The sequence below is a fragment of the Rana temporaria genome, chromosome 9, assembly GCF_905171775.1.
Source record: "Rana temporaria chromosome 9, aRanTem1.1, whole genome shotgun sequence".
Classification (NCBI taxonomy): domain Eukaryota; kingdom Metazoa; phylum Chordata; class Amphibia; order Anura; family Ranidae; genus Rana; species Rana temporaria.
In genome coordinates, this window is record NC_053497.1 from 66,583,388 (window position 1) to 66,602,220 (window position 18,833).

At 39.1% G+C, this 18,833-nt stretch overlaps 1 protein-coding gene across 17 annotated transcripts in view; it reads right to left on the reverse strand.

Annotated features, from left to right (window-relative positions):
* Positions 1–417: 417 nt before the first annotated feature.
* Positions 418–18,833, reverse strand: part of LOC120913619 (muscleblind-like protein 3) — a 201,996-nt gene continuing 183,580 nt past the window's right edge. For 14 of the 17 annotated variants that reach the window (XM_040323715.1, XM_040323699.1, XM_040323712.1 and 11 more), the window contains 4 exons: positions 14,193–14,343; positions 10,907–10,995; positions 7,942–8,009; positions 1,524–1,602 (listed from right to left, as the gene is read on the reverse strand). In XM_040323715.1, coding sequence (XP_040179649.1) covers positions 1,590–1,602; positions 7,942–8,009; positions 10,907–10,995; positions 14,193–14,343 — 321 coding nt within the window. In that variant the 3' untranslated portion in view covers positions 1,524–1,589. Of the gene's footprint in view, positions 1,603–7,941; positions 8,010–10,906; positions 10,996–14,192; positions 14,344–18,833 lie in introns of all 17 variants that reach the window. The other 3 variants (XM_040323709.1, XM_040323714.1, XM_040323711.1) reach the window with 2 other exon arrangements.

Genomic DNA, 18,833 nt, shown 5'->3' on the forward strand with positions numbered 1-18,833 from the left:
AGAAGCATTGAACTTCATTTTCTTGGCTCATCGTAGTCTTTTACGTCACCGCGTTCTTGGCAGTCAAAAGCTCACCGAACTTTTGTGTTACCGTGTGTGTGCAAGGCAGGCTTGAGAGGAATTCCGTTGGAAAAACCATCCAACTTTTTTGCGACAGCAAAACCGATCGTGTGTACAGGGCATTATGCTTTCTGCTAAGAAGTGCAGAACAGAATATCTCAGAAATTTTCTCTTATAAACAGGGCACAAACTACTGAACAAGACATTAAAACTCAAAGTTGAGAGCTTCTATTAAGGCACCCATAACAGCTGTTGTCATCATACATCCAACCTTCCCACCCAGTTTTTTTGCATTCAGATAGATATTGAACAATCTCAGGGACACTTTTTCATGGACTGACATTTACACTGGAGCGATTAATAGGAGATTTGCAGGAGTATTTATTATGGCAGTTCAAACAGCAATGACAGCAGCAATTCAGAATTCATATTGGTTGTTAGGTCAATGGAGAGATCACCATCACTGCCCTTTTCACTGCCACATTGAACAGGAATATGTTTTCAGATATTATACTTTTACATGACCTGTTACTAAACCAGTATTGTAGTTCTCTGCAAATACCAGATGTGTTTTGCTCTAAAATTTCTAAATCAAGCAATTTCTGGTTGTAATTTATCTCCATAGAAGTGCTGTTACAATTAGTCTTTATACATTCCTGACAATTTGGTAAAATAAGTGCTGCAATTCATTGTACAGAACTATGACGAAGATTACATTGAATTCATTTCCATTTACAGATCAATGGGGCTTATATAAAAGTAGTGCAAAGAGTAATAATAGGCAGCAATCCTTGGCACCAATCAGCTTGGAGAAGTCAGAAGAGATGTCTTGTGGTTGCTGCGGTTACTACACTTTGTACATTCTTCTTTGCATTATTACATGAAGGCCATAGTGATGATTTAAGAGGAACAAAAACATAATAATGGATTCACAGACATAAAACTATCATACATCTCTTTTCATAAAAATCTGATGAGCCTTTTTTCAGAACCACTTTGTCTCTGTTTGGCATAATACTAAGAACATAAAAAACAACAATGCATGTTATAAATCACAATGAAGAAGATGGTCTTCAGTATACTTAGGATAATGGTACACACATAAAATGAAATAGACTACGATGTAAACGAAAAAAAAACAGTTAAGATAACACTTTAAATTGTGATTCCATCAGTAATATGCAGTAAAAGGAGTGTCCGCATTGTATACTCATCTAACGCGGCACATGCTGAATGGTTACATGTGTTAAAAGTAAATGTGTTACAACAGTCTAGTATATTATCCTACGTGTGTATCTGCTTTCATAAAGCAGTGTTGCCTTTTTTTTTTTAATGGTTTCTTTTTTTTTTTCATAGTGCGGTTTTCAGACATTCCCATGTAATTTTTTTTTCTTTTTGGTTAACATGTAGACTGCAGCAGGCTTACTGTCGAGGTGGTGGAGGACGCCAGTAATGGGTATTTACAGAAAGGCCATGTATAACTTCCCATGGAAAGATTCTGGTATTCCACAATTCTGCTGTTCAGAATTTCAACATGGTCTACTAGAGAGGAGAGAGAGAACAAAGAATAGTTGTTAGCAGACAGAACCTTGAGACCAATACTAGATATATAGATAGATTTTCTTCAAGGTATCTAACCATCAATACATTTATTTCATTTCCATCAAATAATTTGCAAGCAGAATGTACTTTAAAAAGTGTCTTGGTCTATAAAACAATTCTTAATTCTGACTTACTGTGTGATATAAGTACCTCTATGGTTCTGAGTTTGGCACACACATTGAATACATTATATTAAAGGGTTAAAACTGAATTCCAGGCAGATATAAAAAGCTCAGACTAATGCAACTGATGCAGCTTCTTCAATAAATTATTAAATGTATTTATTTAAATGCAACTGGTGTAAGTACTGAATCTTACATAACATCAGCTTCTTGCAATCCTTTGTACAGCAGCTTTCAGACTAGAAGAGGGAGGGGCGGGACTGAGAGCCAATCAGATGAGCTGCATGCGAATGTGTGGCAAGAAACATACTGATAGGAAGAGCGAGCAAGTAACAGAGAAATAACCTCATTGGTTTGTTGCTGCTCTTTTATTATCCAGTTAGCAGGCTGGTGGTGGAGAGAGTACACCCTTGTATTCCTTTACTGTAAATGGGATAATTAATTTGTGTCCCGTGTGGCTGTGTATATCCGAGGACTGAATGGACAGAAATACACATTCTTTGGCAGGTAAATCATTTCCCATATATACAGGTTTCATTATTGTACTAAGCGGTTGGCCTGGAGTTCAGCTTTTAACCAATATTCATTTATGGGTAGACACTAAAACACACACAGCAAGCAAATCAATTTACGTGGGGAGAACTTCAAAATGTCTTCTTCATATTACTAGTAAGAGTTGTGAAATTATCATTTACTACTTTTTTGTTATAATTAAACAGCAGGTATCTGCTGGGGTAAGGGAAAGCCTTGTAGTAATTATTGTATCAAGTAGTTATTTCATTTTTAAATGTAAACCATAGGTTTAGGCAATAAATCTGACATTTTACATGTGATTCTTAGTTAGACTTGAATAGTGTAATTAAATTTTGCAGTTGTTGCCATGACGACACTTCACCTCACTTACAGCCTAAATTGTTGTAATGAAGTTTTCAGAATTTGTTTTGTAGGGCTTCTTTAAGGGTCTAGAACAAATGGCATATTAAACTCCTCAACCATCACAAATTAGGTGTGTACCTTGGAGAATCTGGCCAGGGTGTCTAATTTAAGAGATCTGCGCCTGATGAATTAGACCCACCCACATGCTACCGCCGTAGGCTTTAACCATCTATTTTATATTAGTAACAACATTTTGTCACTGGAGTCTGCAAGACAAAAAAATGTGCCTCCAAAGATTTCTGACATTTGGTTTGTTATACGCTTTATGTGTCTTGCAAGAATTGTTTGAGTCCCTTTAATGGTTTGAACTTTAACTTTCTTTATTTACATTTAAATCAAGCATATTATATATATATATATATATATATATATATATATATATATATATATATATATATATATATATATATATATATATAAATACACAGTACAGACCAAAAGTTTGGACACACCTTCTCATTCAAAGAGTTTCCTTTATTTTCATGACTATGAAAATTGTAGATTCACACTGAAGGCATCAAAACTATGAATTAACACATGTGGAATTATATATAACAAAAAAGTGTGAAACAACTGAAAATATATTTCATATTCTAGGTTCTTCAAAGTAGCCACCTTTTGCAGCAGACACATCTCTAGAACTGTCAAGAGGAGACTGTGTGAATCAGGCCTTCATGGTAGAATATCTGCTAGGAAACCACTGCTAAAGAAAGGCAACATGCAGAAGAAACTTGTTTGGGCAAAAGAACACAAGGAATGGACATTAGACCAGTGGAAATCTATGCTTTGGTCTGATGAGTCCAAACTTAAGATCTTTGGTTCCAACCCACATGTCTTTGTGCAACGCAGAAAAGGTGAACGAATGGACTCTGCTGTGGTAGCCATGCTGGTTCAGTATGCCTTAAATTTTGATTAACAGTGTCACCAGGAAAAGCACCCCCACACCATCACACCTCCTCCTCCATGCTTCACGGTGGAAACCAGGCATGTAGAATGCCTGGTTCCCACCGTGAAGCATGGAGGAGGAGGTGTGATGGTGTGGGGGTGCTTTGCTGGTGACACTGTTAATCAAAATTTAAGGCATACTGAACCAGCATGGCTACCACAGCATCTTGCAGCGGCATGCTATTCCATCCGGTTTGCATTTAGTTGGACCATCATTTATTTTTCACCAGGACAATGACCCCAAACACACCTCCAGGCTGTGTAAGGGCTATTTGACCAAGAAGGAGAGTGATGGGGTGCTGCGCCAGGTGACTACCTCTTGAAGCTCATCAAGAGAATGCCAAGTGTGCCAAGCAGTAATCAAAGCAAAAGGTGGCTACTTTGAAGAACCTAGAATATGAAATATATTTTCAGTTGTTTCACACTTTATTATTATGTGTTAATTCATAGTTTTGATGCCTTCAGTGTGAATCTACAATTTTCATAGTCATGAAAATAAAGAAAACTCTTTGAATGAGAAGGTGTTTCTGTACTGTATATATATATATATATATATATATATATATATATATATATATATATATATATATATATATATATATATATATATATATATAATTATAATAATATTTTCCACATACTAAGTTAAAAATAATTTGTAAGATTCCTGTCCTGGAATAAATCTCTCTTATTGTAACAATGCACGTTTTCCATAGAATACACAAAATGCTTTCAGACCAAACATGGGATAGAATCTTCGAAAATTATATCTACACAGTAAAAGATTTTATATTCTGGATATTAAAATCTACAGATAAAAACTGATTATGACTTAAGCTGTGTTTTAAAACAAAACATCTTGAAACTAGCAAGCAGGTCTTATTTCAGTTTTTACATGGAAAGCAACACAAAGCAACATATTATGAAGGCAACATTCTGCAATGTTGTGATAAATAAAAGCGTTTAACTGTTGCAACCTTTGAGCCAATCACTGCGATGGTTAAAGCAATACAGCGCAAGTTCCTATATGCTCCCTGGTGTTCCTAATTTCATATTTTATTTAATGAGTAACACAAACCTACCCATAAAAGACTAACAATATAACCCCAACCTTTATCCCTGCTGGCCATAGACAGAATGATTTTTCAGTTTGGGTGGTGCTCATTAAATTCTTAGAATTTGGTATAGAAGGATTAAAGGGAATGTTCACTCAATAACTGATATCTCAATTTTAAGTGGATACTGATGAGTTTAATTACCATAAAGCTTCCTAAAATTTGGGGAGGAACTTAAGCCTAGTACACACTATCTATTTTTTTTTCCGTTCAACACAGACAGCTCAGCGCCAGTCAGAGCAACTGTACTAACAATCCAACTCTAGTACAACTGTCTCCCTCACAATCTCCTCCACTGTGCTGTTGTGTTCTGACAGGGGGGCGCCCCCCCTGATTGGAACACTCTATTGGCTGAGAGCACTGATCGGGAGCCGGTCGGCTGCTGGCTTTCCAGCATGCACATCCAACAGAAACCGACGTCTTCTTTCAGAGCAGTTGTCATACACACATGATCTCGCCTGACATTCGGCCTGTGTGTACTAGGCTTAAGTTCAACCAAACACAACAAATATTGGTTGCATTTATACAAAGCAATTGTGTCACCCTACCCAAGTTGCTTTCCCTGTATATGAAAAATACACAAAATACAGGTGACCATGACCACACTACTCAACTTGGTGTTGAGTAAGATTTATTAACATGGAAACAAGGTGGATAGAGATCAAAATTTCAGTTAAAACATTTTCTGTTTATATATATATATATATATATATATATATATATATATATATATATATATATATATATATATATATATATACACAGTGAGGAAAATAAGTATTTGAACACCCTGCTATTTTGCAAGTTCTCCCACTTGGAAATCATGGAGGGGTCTGAAATTGTTATCGTAGGTGCATGTCCACTGTGAGAGACATAATTAAAAAAAAAAAAATCCAGAAATCACAATGTATGATTTTTTTAACTATTTATTTGTATGATACAGCTGCAAATAAGTATTTGAACACCTGAGAAAATCAATGTTAATATTTGGTACAGTAGCCTTTGTTTGCAATTACAGAGGTCAAACGTTTCTTGTAGTTTTTCACCAGGTTTGCACACACTGGAGGAGGGATTTTGGCCCACTCCTCCACACAGATCTTCTCTAGATCAGTCAGGTTTCTGGGCTGTCGCTGAGAAACACGGAGTTTGAGCTCCCTCCAAAGATTCTCTATTGGGTTTAGGTCTGGAGACTGGCTAGGCCACGCCAGAACCTTGATATGCTTCTTACAGAGCCACTCCTTGGTTATCCTGGCTGTGTGCTTCGGGTCATTGTCATGTTGGAAGACCCAGCCTCGACCCATCTTCAAAGCTCTAACTGAGGGAAGGAGGTTGTTGCCCAAAATCTCGCAATACATGGCCCCGGTCATCCTCTCCTTAATACAGTGCAGTCGCCCTGTCCCATGTGCAGAAAAACACCCCCAAAGCATGATGCTACCACCCCCATGCTTCTCAGTAGGGATGGTGTTCTTGGGATGGTACTCATCATTCTTCTTCCTCCAAACACGGTTAGTGGAATTATGACCAAAAAGTTCTATTTTGGTCTCATCTGACCACATGACTTTCTCCCATGACTCCTCTGGATCATCCAAATGGTCATTGGCAAACTTAAGACGGGCCTTGACATGTGCTGGTTTAAGCAGGGGAACCTTCCATGCCATGCATGATTTCAAACCATGACGTCTTAGTGTATTACCAACAGTAACCTTGGAAACGGTGGTCCCAGCTCTTTTCAGGTCATTGACCAGCTCCTCCCGTGTAGTCCTGGGCTGATTTCTCACCTTTCTTAGGATCATTGAGACCCCACGAGGTGAGATTTTGCATGGAGCCCCAGTCTGAGGGAGATTAACAGTCATGTTTAGCTTCTTCCATTTTCTAATGATTGCTCCAACAGTGGACCTTTTTTCACCAAGCTGCTTGGCAATTTCCCCGTAGCCCTTTCCAGCCTTGTGGAGTTGTACAATTTTGTCTCTAGTGTCTTTGGACAGCTCTTTGGTCTTGGCCATGTTAGTAGTTGGATTCTTACTGATTGTATGGGGTGGACAGGTGTCTTTATGCAGCTAATGACCTCAAACAGGTGCATCTAATTTAGGATAATAAATGGAGTGGAGGTGGACATTTTAAAGGCAGACTAACAGGTCTTTGAGGGTCAGAATTCTAGCTGATAGACAGGTGTTCAAATACTTATTTGCAGCTGTATCATACAAATAAATAGTTAAAAAATCATAAATTGTGATTTCTGGAATTTTTTTTTTTGATTATGTCTCTCACAGTGGACATGCACCTACGATGACAATTTCAGACCCCTCCATGATTTCCAAGTGGGAGAACTTGCAAAATAGCAGGGTGTTCAAATACTTATTTTCCTCACTGTATATATATATTAGGGAAGCTTTAAAACCCCTATCAGATATCAGGCCATTGTCTGCTGTGCCCTGTTGGAGAGATTTTTCTTTACTTTCTTGGCTTGGAAACGCAGCAGAAAGTTAGAGAAAATCTTCCCAAAGTGAGAACTACTCCTATGACAGTTGTCACCAGAACATATGTCCCTTTTGGAGGATTCCCATCACTTCTTGCTCTCATGACAACTCTAAAGTTTATGATTTCCACCAACTTTCTATCTTGGTGACAATAGTCACCATGATAAATAAAGGGACGAAGCCACAAAAAAAGCTTGGCAGAGGATCCATGTTTAGCTTTCACATATAAATTAAAGAGAAACTTCACCCGTGGTTGTAAAAAAAATAAAAGCTTGGTTAAGTAAAGATAGGGACATTACCACCTTGCCTCTCCACTTCATCCAATCAGAGAATGCCTTTATACAATCAGAAATTGCATTCATTGAAAAAATACAAGGCTTTCTTTGAATGGCAGGAGTGCTGAGCGGAATACCCCCTTTGGGCTCTATGCAGAAGGGCAGGCGCTTGGCACTGGACCCCAAGCTGGACCATTGCAGCTATGTAATAAAAACTTCAGCTTTAATGAAAGATCTGCCTGTGCATGGCCACCATAAAAAAAAAAAAAAACCTGTGTTAGTAAATATAACATGTATAAGCTAAAAATAAAACTGATGGATAGCCTATCGCTACTTATACAAGCAGGGGCAGTCATTACTTAAATATATGTTACAAAATATTTAATGTTGAGATGAAAACAAAACTTACTGTTCTACTGGTAACATCTGTGATACATACATGCTGTTATTCAGTTCATCTAGTGAAAATAGGGACATCTACAGTGGAAAAGATTTGAAATTAAAATCTCTTTTGCAGAGAATGCTATCTATGATTGCCTTCAAGGGTGTAACTATAGTTATCTATAGTCATAGTAGACCATGCAGCTGCTATGGGGCCCAAGCAGAAAAAGAATACTGTCTTTGGCCCTATCACATACAGTTACGCCCATGACTGCCTTATATGGTGGTGAGTGAAATCAGACCCGTGACCTGTAAGTCACAGCTTCCTGCTTACTGTAGGAGGTTCTGAGTAATGTGTCCAGACTAGCACTTTGAGTGGCTGGGGCATGCGTGGTTAGGTCACCTGTTCAACAAAGGATAATTGGGTCTATTTGCTAAGGCAGTTCATGCTTCATTTGCTCATTCTGCCATCTGTCTCACAACATGGTAGATTTGTTCATCGTGTGCTGTAATATTTTTATTTTATTATATAGGTGCCATTGCATGCATTATTACAGTTTGCTATATACACTATATTACCAGAAGCATTGGGACGCCTGCTTTTTCACGCATATGAACTTTAATGGCATCCCAGTCTTATGTTGTAGGGTTCAATATTGAGTTGGGCCACCCTTTGCAGCTAATAACAGCTTATATGTCTATGGGAATGTTTGACTATACTTCTAGAAGCGCATTTGTGCGGTCTCTGCTCAAATGTTTCCCAAAGGTCTATCGGGTTGAGGCCAGACAAGTCCCTCCACCCCAAACTCGCTCATTCATGTCTTTATGGACCTTGCTTTGTGCACTGGTCCATAAAATTTGGTGGAGGGGGGATTATGGTGTGGGGTTGTTTTTCAGGGGTTGGCCCCTTAGTTTCAGTGGAGGTGTCTTAAGGTGTCCACATACCAAGACATTTTGGACAATTTCATGCTCCCAACTTTGTGGGAAAAGTTTGAAGATGACCCCTTCCTATTCCAACATGACTGTGCACCAGTGCGCAAAGCAAGGTGCATTAAAACATACTGTAGGTGAGCGTGTTTGGGGTGAAGGAACTTGACTGGCCTGAACAGAGTCCTGAACTCAACCTGATAGAATACCTTTGGGATGAATTAAAGCGAAGACTGCGAGCCAGGCCTTCTTGTCCACATTAGTGCCCGACCTCCCAAATGCACTTCTGAAAGAATTGTCAAACATTCCCATAGACACAATCCTAAAACCTTGTGGACAGCCTTCAAATAAGGGTTGAGGCTTCTATAGCTGCAAAGGGTGGATCAACTCAATATTGTACCCTATGGACGAAGACTGGGATGCCATTAAAGTTCATGTGCGTGTAAAGGCCGGTGTCCCAATACTTTTTGTAAAATAGTGTATATCAAATGGTAAATATAATATTTTTAAAGGAAACCTGTAGTGTGAAGGCTGCAATAGCTGACCTCACCGGCATGCTTGCTTCAGACCACTGTCTGAAGCCAGAGATGGTGAAACTACTAGCATTTTGAGAAGATCAGAAATAGTAGCATGTCACCACTGGTTTTCTTTACCTGCACACATTGATAATTATTTTTTGTACTGAATCTAATTTATATTAAAAGGCCACTAAACATACATTAACATATTTGTATTAACCAACAGAGAAAAATCATTTTACAGTTTCTGGCAATATAATTGGACACAATAGTTTCAAACTTGATATCAATTTTCTTTCTAGTAATCCTAAAGGAGAAATCGACCAATTGTCAGTCTTCCTCCTTTTGCCTCCCATGCCAGCTACCAGAAAAAGGTAAATAGGATTATTATTATTAAACCTATGTAGTGACTAAAGGGTTAAGATTATATTTTTGTTGTCTGTCATATGCCCAGCAATTCCAGACAATACAATGTTTGTAGATTCAGTTTTTTTCGTTAAAAACTGCAAGCTGGGATGCACAATCATCATCTAATTTTCTGCATAGTCATGGTTGTATCTATATCCGTAGTTGTCTGTTGGTAGCTGTTTATCAGAATTGAATTTTGAAAATGTTTTTAGGTTTAGTGGCCCTTTTTTTTCAGAACAAGTGACATCTGTCTCACAAATCTTGGGAGAGGCCACAAACTGGTTACATTCTTATCATAGGGCAAGGTACACTATAATGAACTCTCTTCTACCCAGCCACAGACATACAAAGCTTCCCAGTAAGTTGCCCCTTTCTCAGGTGTCTCATTTGCCTGCTGAAGCAAAATAAAAAGCAGAAGTCTGACAGCTGCACTATAGAGACAACTAGGACAGCTTACACCTGTGTGAAGAGGCAAATTAACTTGAGAAAGCTCTGCAATTGATCAGAAATGCTATGTATTTCAAACTAACACAAATTGCACAAGTACACAAAATGCCAGTCTTAGCAAATAGACTCCTAATGGTAACATGCAAATCTGATATGAATTATGTTATAATGCTTGAATAATGAAAAATTGGAACAGGTTTCTAGATTTTATTGTGCTATACATTTAAATGGGAAATGCCTAATGTCTGAATGATAATATAGACATTAACTCCTATATTGACAAACCAAACTGTAACTAGTTCTTCCTGGTGTCTAATATGTTAAAATGACCCTGCTGACAGCTAAGGAGGAATAGAATAAAGTTCAGATTTGCAAAATAATATACATCTATCTAAGCATCATCATGACACATTGATATGCCTGTGATCTTCAGGATCTCAGGCTTAGGTGTCTGTATATACCACAAACTTATATCCGCTCTAGGATAAATGTGGCTTTATAATTAGATCTCTCCTGTAATGATAATAATAAAAAAAACATAGCTATATGAATTCTAATTACTACGAATAATTAAATCTGATAATGCAACAGAGAAAATCACACTTTGCATGTCACCTATTCTAAAGGTGCATATATTTCTCAATTTTGTACAAGGATACTACATGTGAAAAAAAGCTATTTAAAGGGCCAAACCTGATTGGCTGTAGCAGCGAAGGGCACGCTGGTGGCGGGTGTTGTTGCTGCAGACACAGTGGTGGGCGTAGCACCGTGCATCATGGGTACTTTCAAGAGGGAACCATGGAAGCGACATACAGGAGGGTGGAGGGTTAATGGTAACCATAGCAACACATGGTGGATTGGAGGAGCGTGGTAGGTATCGCAGCAGCAAGCCATGTGACATCACCATGAAGGTTACACCGGGAGCAGCATGCAATCACAGTGCAAAGCAAAGACAGCATTATCAAAAAAGAAAAGAAAAAAAAGAAAAAAAAGAGAAAAAAGGGAAAAGCTAATTATAATTAAGGAAACTAAAACATTTTTAAACACAATACAGTTATAAGCACAAATATGATGACGTGTGTCATTCCTTACTGGAGCTTTTCAAGACAGAAAATGATTAATCCTAAAGCAACAGCTCAATGTAGATCTGGTAGTCTTTACATTCCAAAATACCTATGGATATATTCTAGTCTACTATAGTGGAGATCTAAGGCAACTGTAAATGACAGCATTTGCACTTCTATCATATAATCTCCCTGTCCTTTTTAGGATTATCATACATCTAATGCTACTTTTGCTTCTGATTTATGTAAAAGGACCACTTATAAAATAATCAACAATCACATGTGTCTCAGAGATCTGACAGCATGCTGGACCTCTGCATTAGACTCTGTGTTGGCCACTCCATGTCCCTATATTTTACAAAGGACTCCAATTCTACTAATGTATAGTCAAGGTTGAGATCTTTATGTTTACCCTTTTTTTTAGCAATGTAGAAATGAGTAAAACATATGTATTTCTAAAGATATTACATTACCTACTCTAAAATGCGCTTAGTGAATCATGAAAACTGATGCCATGGAATTTTAAATGGCTTTTCATAAAGTGAGCTGGTCGTTAAGGTATATGAATGTAGCCATCTTGTTTTAGAAGCTGTAAGTTGACCAGAAAAAATGTGCACCCAGTATGAACCCCAACTTGAATACTGTGCCTGGCCAGATACTCGCTAGGTAAAATAAGGCTGTGTTAGCATCCTTATATTTATCATTGAAGTTTCACTTTGATATTGGTCATTTTTTTAAAGGGATTAACAGAACACGATGCAAACAGCAGTGATGTGCATACAGAAGTTATTCATAACAACCAATCATCAGTTTATTGAAGTGAAATAAAAAAAGTAAAAAAATAAAAACATTTCATTCAGACTGGTTCCTCTGGGATAATGCACCAAGCACTAGTCTTAACTTTATACCCAATTCTGTGTGTAACATTTATTAAAGAAAAAACATAAACAAGCTGTGATATATATCATTAATCTGGGCTTTTACATGGAAATAAAAAAGCAGCCGACTACAAAATTCAGCCACGCTAACTGCAGATGGGGTAGGGAAATGTAGCTTTGACTTCAAGCCTTTCATATTAGTTTGATAAACTAAAAACTTCTTATGAAACACACATTGACATTGCAGCATTGAATAGGAATAGGAATGTAATTTTACCACCTGGAGGCATCAACTAAAGCCCCGTACACACGATCGGACCTTTGTCCGACCAAAATCACATCGGAATTCCATTGGAGTGAAAGAGAACATGTTCTCCATCTAAACGCCAACGGAATTCCTCAGAATTTCCGATGGGGAATACACACGGTCGGAATTGCCGATGGAAAAAGTCAGTCTGACTTTTTCCATTGGAAATTCCGATCGTGTTTACGGGGCATAACGATGCAAACTGTAGAAGGAAAACCATCTTAAAAAGGTGTGCCCAATGTTTCTGCAGGTCCACATAGCAAAGCACTAAACAAAAATGTTCCCAAAAGGAGAAATTCACTACAGATTCTACTGCAAAATAAGAAAACTAACTGCAGAGCAGGTTTGGCTGTGTTTATACAAATTGTAAGGATATGTTACTGGCAAAATATCTAGTGCCATATGGATATTGCTATAATCAAAGCAAGGCTCTGAAATAGTTCAAAGTGGAAACTATGAGAATAACATTAATAAAATGTTTTAAAAAAATAACATTTGATGCAGTATGCCATGCTGACTTGTCAGTTTTGTTTTTCCTGAGTCGCCTCTGTAACTGTTTTAATACCTGTTGACCCTGCTAGTACGTTTGACACTTTCTCACTTCCTTTAGATAATGTTGTTACCCTGTTGACAGAGCAGTCTTAAGCCTTGTACACACGATCGGACTTCCAACCAACTTTTCCGTGGATTTTGGTCCGAAGGGCGTTGACCGTGAACTTGTTCTGCATACACATGGCCCAACATTTTCTGCCAACATTCACCAAATCATGTGGTTTTTCAGCTCCTTACCACCACTGGGCAACTTCTGCTATTGTTGTCTGATGTTTAGCATTGGTTCTGAGCATGCATGTTTGTATACTTTGGATTTTAGTTGGACGTAATTGCGTACACACGATCGGATAAACCGACGTAACAGATTTATTGCCCAACAATTGGTAAGCATGAACAACAAACTTTTGTTGTCGTTAATTCAGTGAATAATTGTCTGATGGGGCATACACCCGGTCGGATTATCTGACACAACACATCCATCAGAAAAATTATGTCCATAAAGTTGGATCATGTGTACAAGGCTTTAAGGCGATCCAAAGACGATCCAACTTTATGGCCATAATTGTCTGACGGACGTGTTGTGTCGGATAATCCGACCGTGTGTATGCTCCATCAGACAATTATTCGCTGAATTAATGACAACAAAAGTTTGCTGTTCATGCTCACCAATTGTTGGGCAATAAATCTGTTACGTCGGCCTTACGTCCCTTATCCCCCCAAAATACCTTTTTAATAATCTCAAGCCAAAACATTTTAAAGAGTAGGAAGGAGTTTTTGATTGCCATTGTTGCTATCATTGAGGAGACTGCCATGTCACTGGGACAGAAAGTAAGAAGAAATCTTTCAAACAGGGACACAGACACAAAAATACACCATTACAGTATGGTATGCAAGGGTTAAAAATTGCTGCTGTTTGTGTCTCCACTGGAGAAATCTTTTTTAATTTTTTCCTCTGCTAGTAACGGGAGAGCAAACCATACAGGTTAATATTGGAAAACCTGAAAATATTTTAATACTTCCCCACTCTGTTCAAAACTAAAATGGGTTTTAGATGGAGTTCCACTTGAATGCACTAGGACTATTTGCTAAGCAGGGCTCCAATATCATTATCTATGAGAGCAGATATAGGACGAATGACAGTGATATGTTATAAATATGCATCCTCTTACTTCTCTTACCTGTGGGGATAAACGCAGTTTGCTGCAACTGCATATTTGCTAGAGCCTGTTGGTAGTGGAAAACACTGGGGTTAAACATCGTGGTGGCCCCATTGCTTTTTTCAAGTGCTGGCCTCTTTGGTAAAGGTTGAAGTGCTCCAGGCTGCAGTGCCTGTGAATGGAGGAAGGAATTACAATAAATTGGACACCAAGGAATAACACATACTGCATGTAAAGTCAAAAATCTGATATATCAGAAATCACCTGCAGTTGTATCAACTGCCAAAGACAGGAAGCAAAAGCAACTGATTGTTATAACCGGAAGAAGAAAACCAAAATCACAAACATGTCTGAAGAGTAAAGGATGAAATGGACAAGGTTCAGGAAACATAAGCATTTTAAACAGATAAGATTTAATGGAACAAGTCATTGTGGGCAACAGGATATTGTCAATATATTTGATTGTACAGCAAGTTGTCCTGAGTCAGCTCTAATTAAAAAAATATAAATAATATAAAAAAATAGGATAAATATATTTTTCACTTGGGCCATATTTAAGTTTTTGTGTACATGCACATGGGTAATTGTACATTGCACTAAGGTAGCCCACTAATTTTAAAAGGGCCGTCAACACTGCAATACATTCAAAGTCCCAACCCTTAGGCCTTGTACACACGGTCGTTCCAAACCGCTGAAGTGGCCTGACGGCCTGATATGCGTACACACCATCGTTCCAAAAACCGATTGGGTCAGAACGCGGTGACGTCAAACACACGACATGCTGAATAAAACGAAGTTCAATGATTCCAAGCATGTGTCGACTTGATTCTGAGCATGCGTGGGTTTTGAACCAATGCTTTTCTGTACTAACCATCGGTTTGGACCGATCGGGCAGCGGTCCATCGGTTCGGTTTTGAAGCATGTTTTAAAATTTTGGACCGAAGGAAAACAGACCGATGGGCTATACACACGGTCGGTTTGGACCGATGAAACTGAACCTCGATCCATTCTCATCGGTTTTGTCCGACCGTGTGTACGGGACCTTAGTCGTCCTGTTTGTTTCAACACTGCAATACAGGTATTAATACACCCAACCTTTTTTTTTAAATGCCATGCACTTAAACACCTGTGCACTGTGGTGCACCGGGGTCCTTTCAAATGAATACTACTGCAAAGGGTGTGTTTTTAGGTGCATTTTACAAAAATGCAACAGTGTGAACCTGCGCTAAGTCCCATTTTTTAACAACCTCTTTCCTGCCTTCCACAATCCATTTACTGTAATTTGCTGATACTACTGTTATGCCCTGTACACACGATCGGTTCATCCGATGAAAACGGTCTGATGGATTTTTTCATCAGATATCCGATGAAGCTGACTTTCATCAGTCTTGCCTACACACCATCAGTTAAAAAATCGATTGGTCAGAACGCGGTGACGTAAAACACAAGTTCAATGCTTCCAAGCATGCGTCGACTTGATTCTGAGCATGCGTGGATTTTTAATCTATGGACGTGCCCACAGACGATCGTTTTTTTCACCATAAGATAATTTTAAAACAAGTTCCTAGTTTTTTCACCGATGGATAAAAAACCCGATGGGGCCCACACACGATCGGTTCGTCTGATGATAACGGTCCATCAGACCGTTTTCATCAGACGAACCGATCGTGTGTATGCGGCATTACTAGTTCTTTTTTGGTACACATCAGATCAAGCTGTTCTACCACTTTATAAGCAAACTTTTATAAGGAGCCAATTGCAACTAACAAAAATAGCTCAGAACAGTAAAAAAATAATAAAAGGCCCAAAACTGTACTGTAATATTTAAACATTAAAATAAGCTAGTGTGCTTGCAGGACTACATACCAAAGGCACCCTGATAGAGACAGACTAACCAAGTAGCAACATAAGAAAGAATGTATATATGCTGAGCAACTATATTGACAGTCAAAGTGGGTCCATAAGGTTTTTTGCCTGGGGACCTCTGTAAACTGTCTACCACTGCTCATGTTGCTTTCTTTAGTGTAAATATTACTAGGAAATTTAAAGCGGAGGTTCACCCTAAAAAACAAGTTTCTACCATGCCATCCAGCATACTAGCGCGAGCTACAGTATGCCTTAGTTAAGTTTCAGACTCCCCGCGGGGAGTAGGCGTTCCTATGCAGAGGGGAACATGATTGACGGCCGGCTATGGCGCGTCACGCTTCCCGAAAATAGCCGGAGTAGGACTCGGCTCTTCACGGCGCTATATGGCGCCTGCGCACAGACTAGGAGCTGACTGCGCAGGCGCCATGAAGAGCCAAGTCCTATTTTGGCTATTTTCGGGAAGCGTGACGCGCCATAGCCTCTGAAACTCAACTAAGGGATTAAACTGTACGGCGCAAAAAAATAAAATAAAGGCATACTGTAGCTCGCGCTAGTATGCTGGATGGCATGGTAGAATTTTTTTTTTTTTTTTTTAGGGGGAACCCCCGCTTTAAGCTGCCCACAGATGTCCATGAGCTATCAGATGTGCATGCACAATCCAACCATCCCTAGACATGATCATTGTCTGAAGGGTTGACAAGCACAAACATACAGCTCTGATAAACATTCAAGACATCATTCAAGAGTGAGGAGAATAGGGGAAAAGATAGGGGGATAGTTGGAAGAGCCTGCCAGTCCCAGAGGTGAACAAAATGGATCAAGAGAGATCCTCTAACCTACCCAATCAACTGGTCCTCTGACAGGGGCTGATCTGTGATAAATCACAAGGGCACTAAATTGTTGCATGATTTTGTTGAAAATGGTGAGTTAAAGTGGTAGTAAACTGCAGGTGGTTAAGAAAAAAAAAAGAATTCTCGGCAAGGCAATGTCATAATGTGCTAGGATGCATCGCATCCTAGCACATTATGATAGACTTACCTTAGAACAAAGCCCTCCAGCGCCAAAATATCACTGCTGAGAGGGCTGACAGCTTCCCCCGGTCTTCCTTCTGGGTTTGCAGCCTCCGGCTACATGAGTTGCCAGGGGGCGAAATTTTGACACTCACGCACATGTGTGCGGGAGTGGCCCTTTAGGGCACAGGCTCTGACTGTCCGGCACTGTAAGCCGAACCTTCAGAGCGCATGCGCAGATGAGGTCATCGGATGCATGCACTCGGAATATCTTCTAAACTGTGCAAGTTTAGGAGATCTTCACAGTACCTACAGGTAAGCCTTATTATAGGCTTACCTATAGGTACAAGTGGTGTAACAGAGTTTACTACCACTTTAACGTATATTGTTACCTTTACTTTCTGGATCTGTGAGCTATGGCTATATCACCCTCAACCAAAAGATTGGCTACTTATTGAGGAGTCCAACTCAGTTTAGGTAATCTGATTGTTTGGCATCCCCCCCCCCCCATGACATTACCCTCACCTAGGCACTATGGGTTGAAGCCAAGGGGTAAAGGAAGTTAATTTTTATTATTTTTAACCTGGTGTTTTGTGGAGTGTTGCATTCTTATTTCTTTAGAGGAGGGGTCTGACAAGGAAGTGGACCCTTTATTTTAATGCAAGGTCCATTTTAAAGTACAGAGTGGGGAATTAATAAAATCCATGTCAAGTATTTTTTTCCCCACACTGTCTATGTCCCATTGGAAAGTTTTCCCTTTATCTACTGTCCCAGGGACACAACAGGAAGTGAGAGAAAACCTCTCAAATGTGAGGATAAATCTCCTTTTAGGCAGTTAACACTGGAACTGGTGCTCCCATTAGATTTCCCTTAAACTTTTCTTCGAGGGGCAATTGTAACATTTTAGATTTCCCATTACTTTCTGTCCTGATTACAACAGTGATCTGGACTAAGAGAGGGTGAATGTTCCCATAGGGGGACACAGACAATAAAAATGTAACAAAAGTTTTCATACTTACACTATCCCAATATATTTTCCATTTTAGATCTACTTTAACATCTGTCTGAACTGACAAAATTAGATCCCATTTTGATAGTTCAAAGAATTAAAGTTACCATATAGAGGTCTGGATAAATCACAGCTAACAATGAAGTCACACAGCCAAGTGCCTAACCTTGTGAAGCTTTGCCTGTCAATATAAGTGGCAATGTCCTCTGGCTCCATGAAATTTTTGTTGGCTCTAATGCCTTGCACACGATCAGTTTTTGGCTGGGAATCCCAGCCATGGTATGCTCGTCAACAGTTTTTCCGATGGGAAAACTGCCCAAAAACCGCCGGACAAAAAAAGACTTTCGCCTGGCGGTTTTCCTATGGGAAAACTTTGATGGAGCATACACGCTCCCGGGATTCCCGGCCAAAGCTCCATCGCAGTTTTCCTGTTGGGAAAACCGGCCATGTGTAGGGGAAAGACTGAACGGAGCAGGTTCTCGGGTTTCCCCTTGGGATCCCACACGGGGCATAAGATTCAACTTATAAGGTACTATATTCTTACATAAAATGGGCCATCCCTGTATTTATATAGCCATTTTTGGCACACACAAACTATATGTTCTTAGCTAGAAAGGGAAAAAATGCAAAATGAATAAAACAGAATCCCAACTGCAGTTAGCAGGAGCAATTCAAAGCTGTACTGCAAAGCAGTTCAAATAAAACACAGCAGGAATAAATGAATTGGCATAGATGGTTAAGGCCCATGGAAAATATTTCTGGTAAACTTAAGGCAAT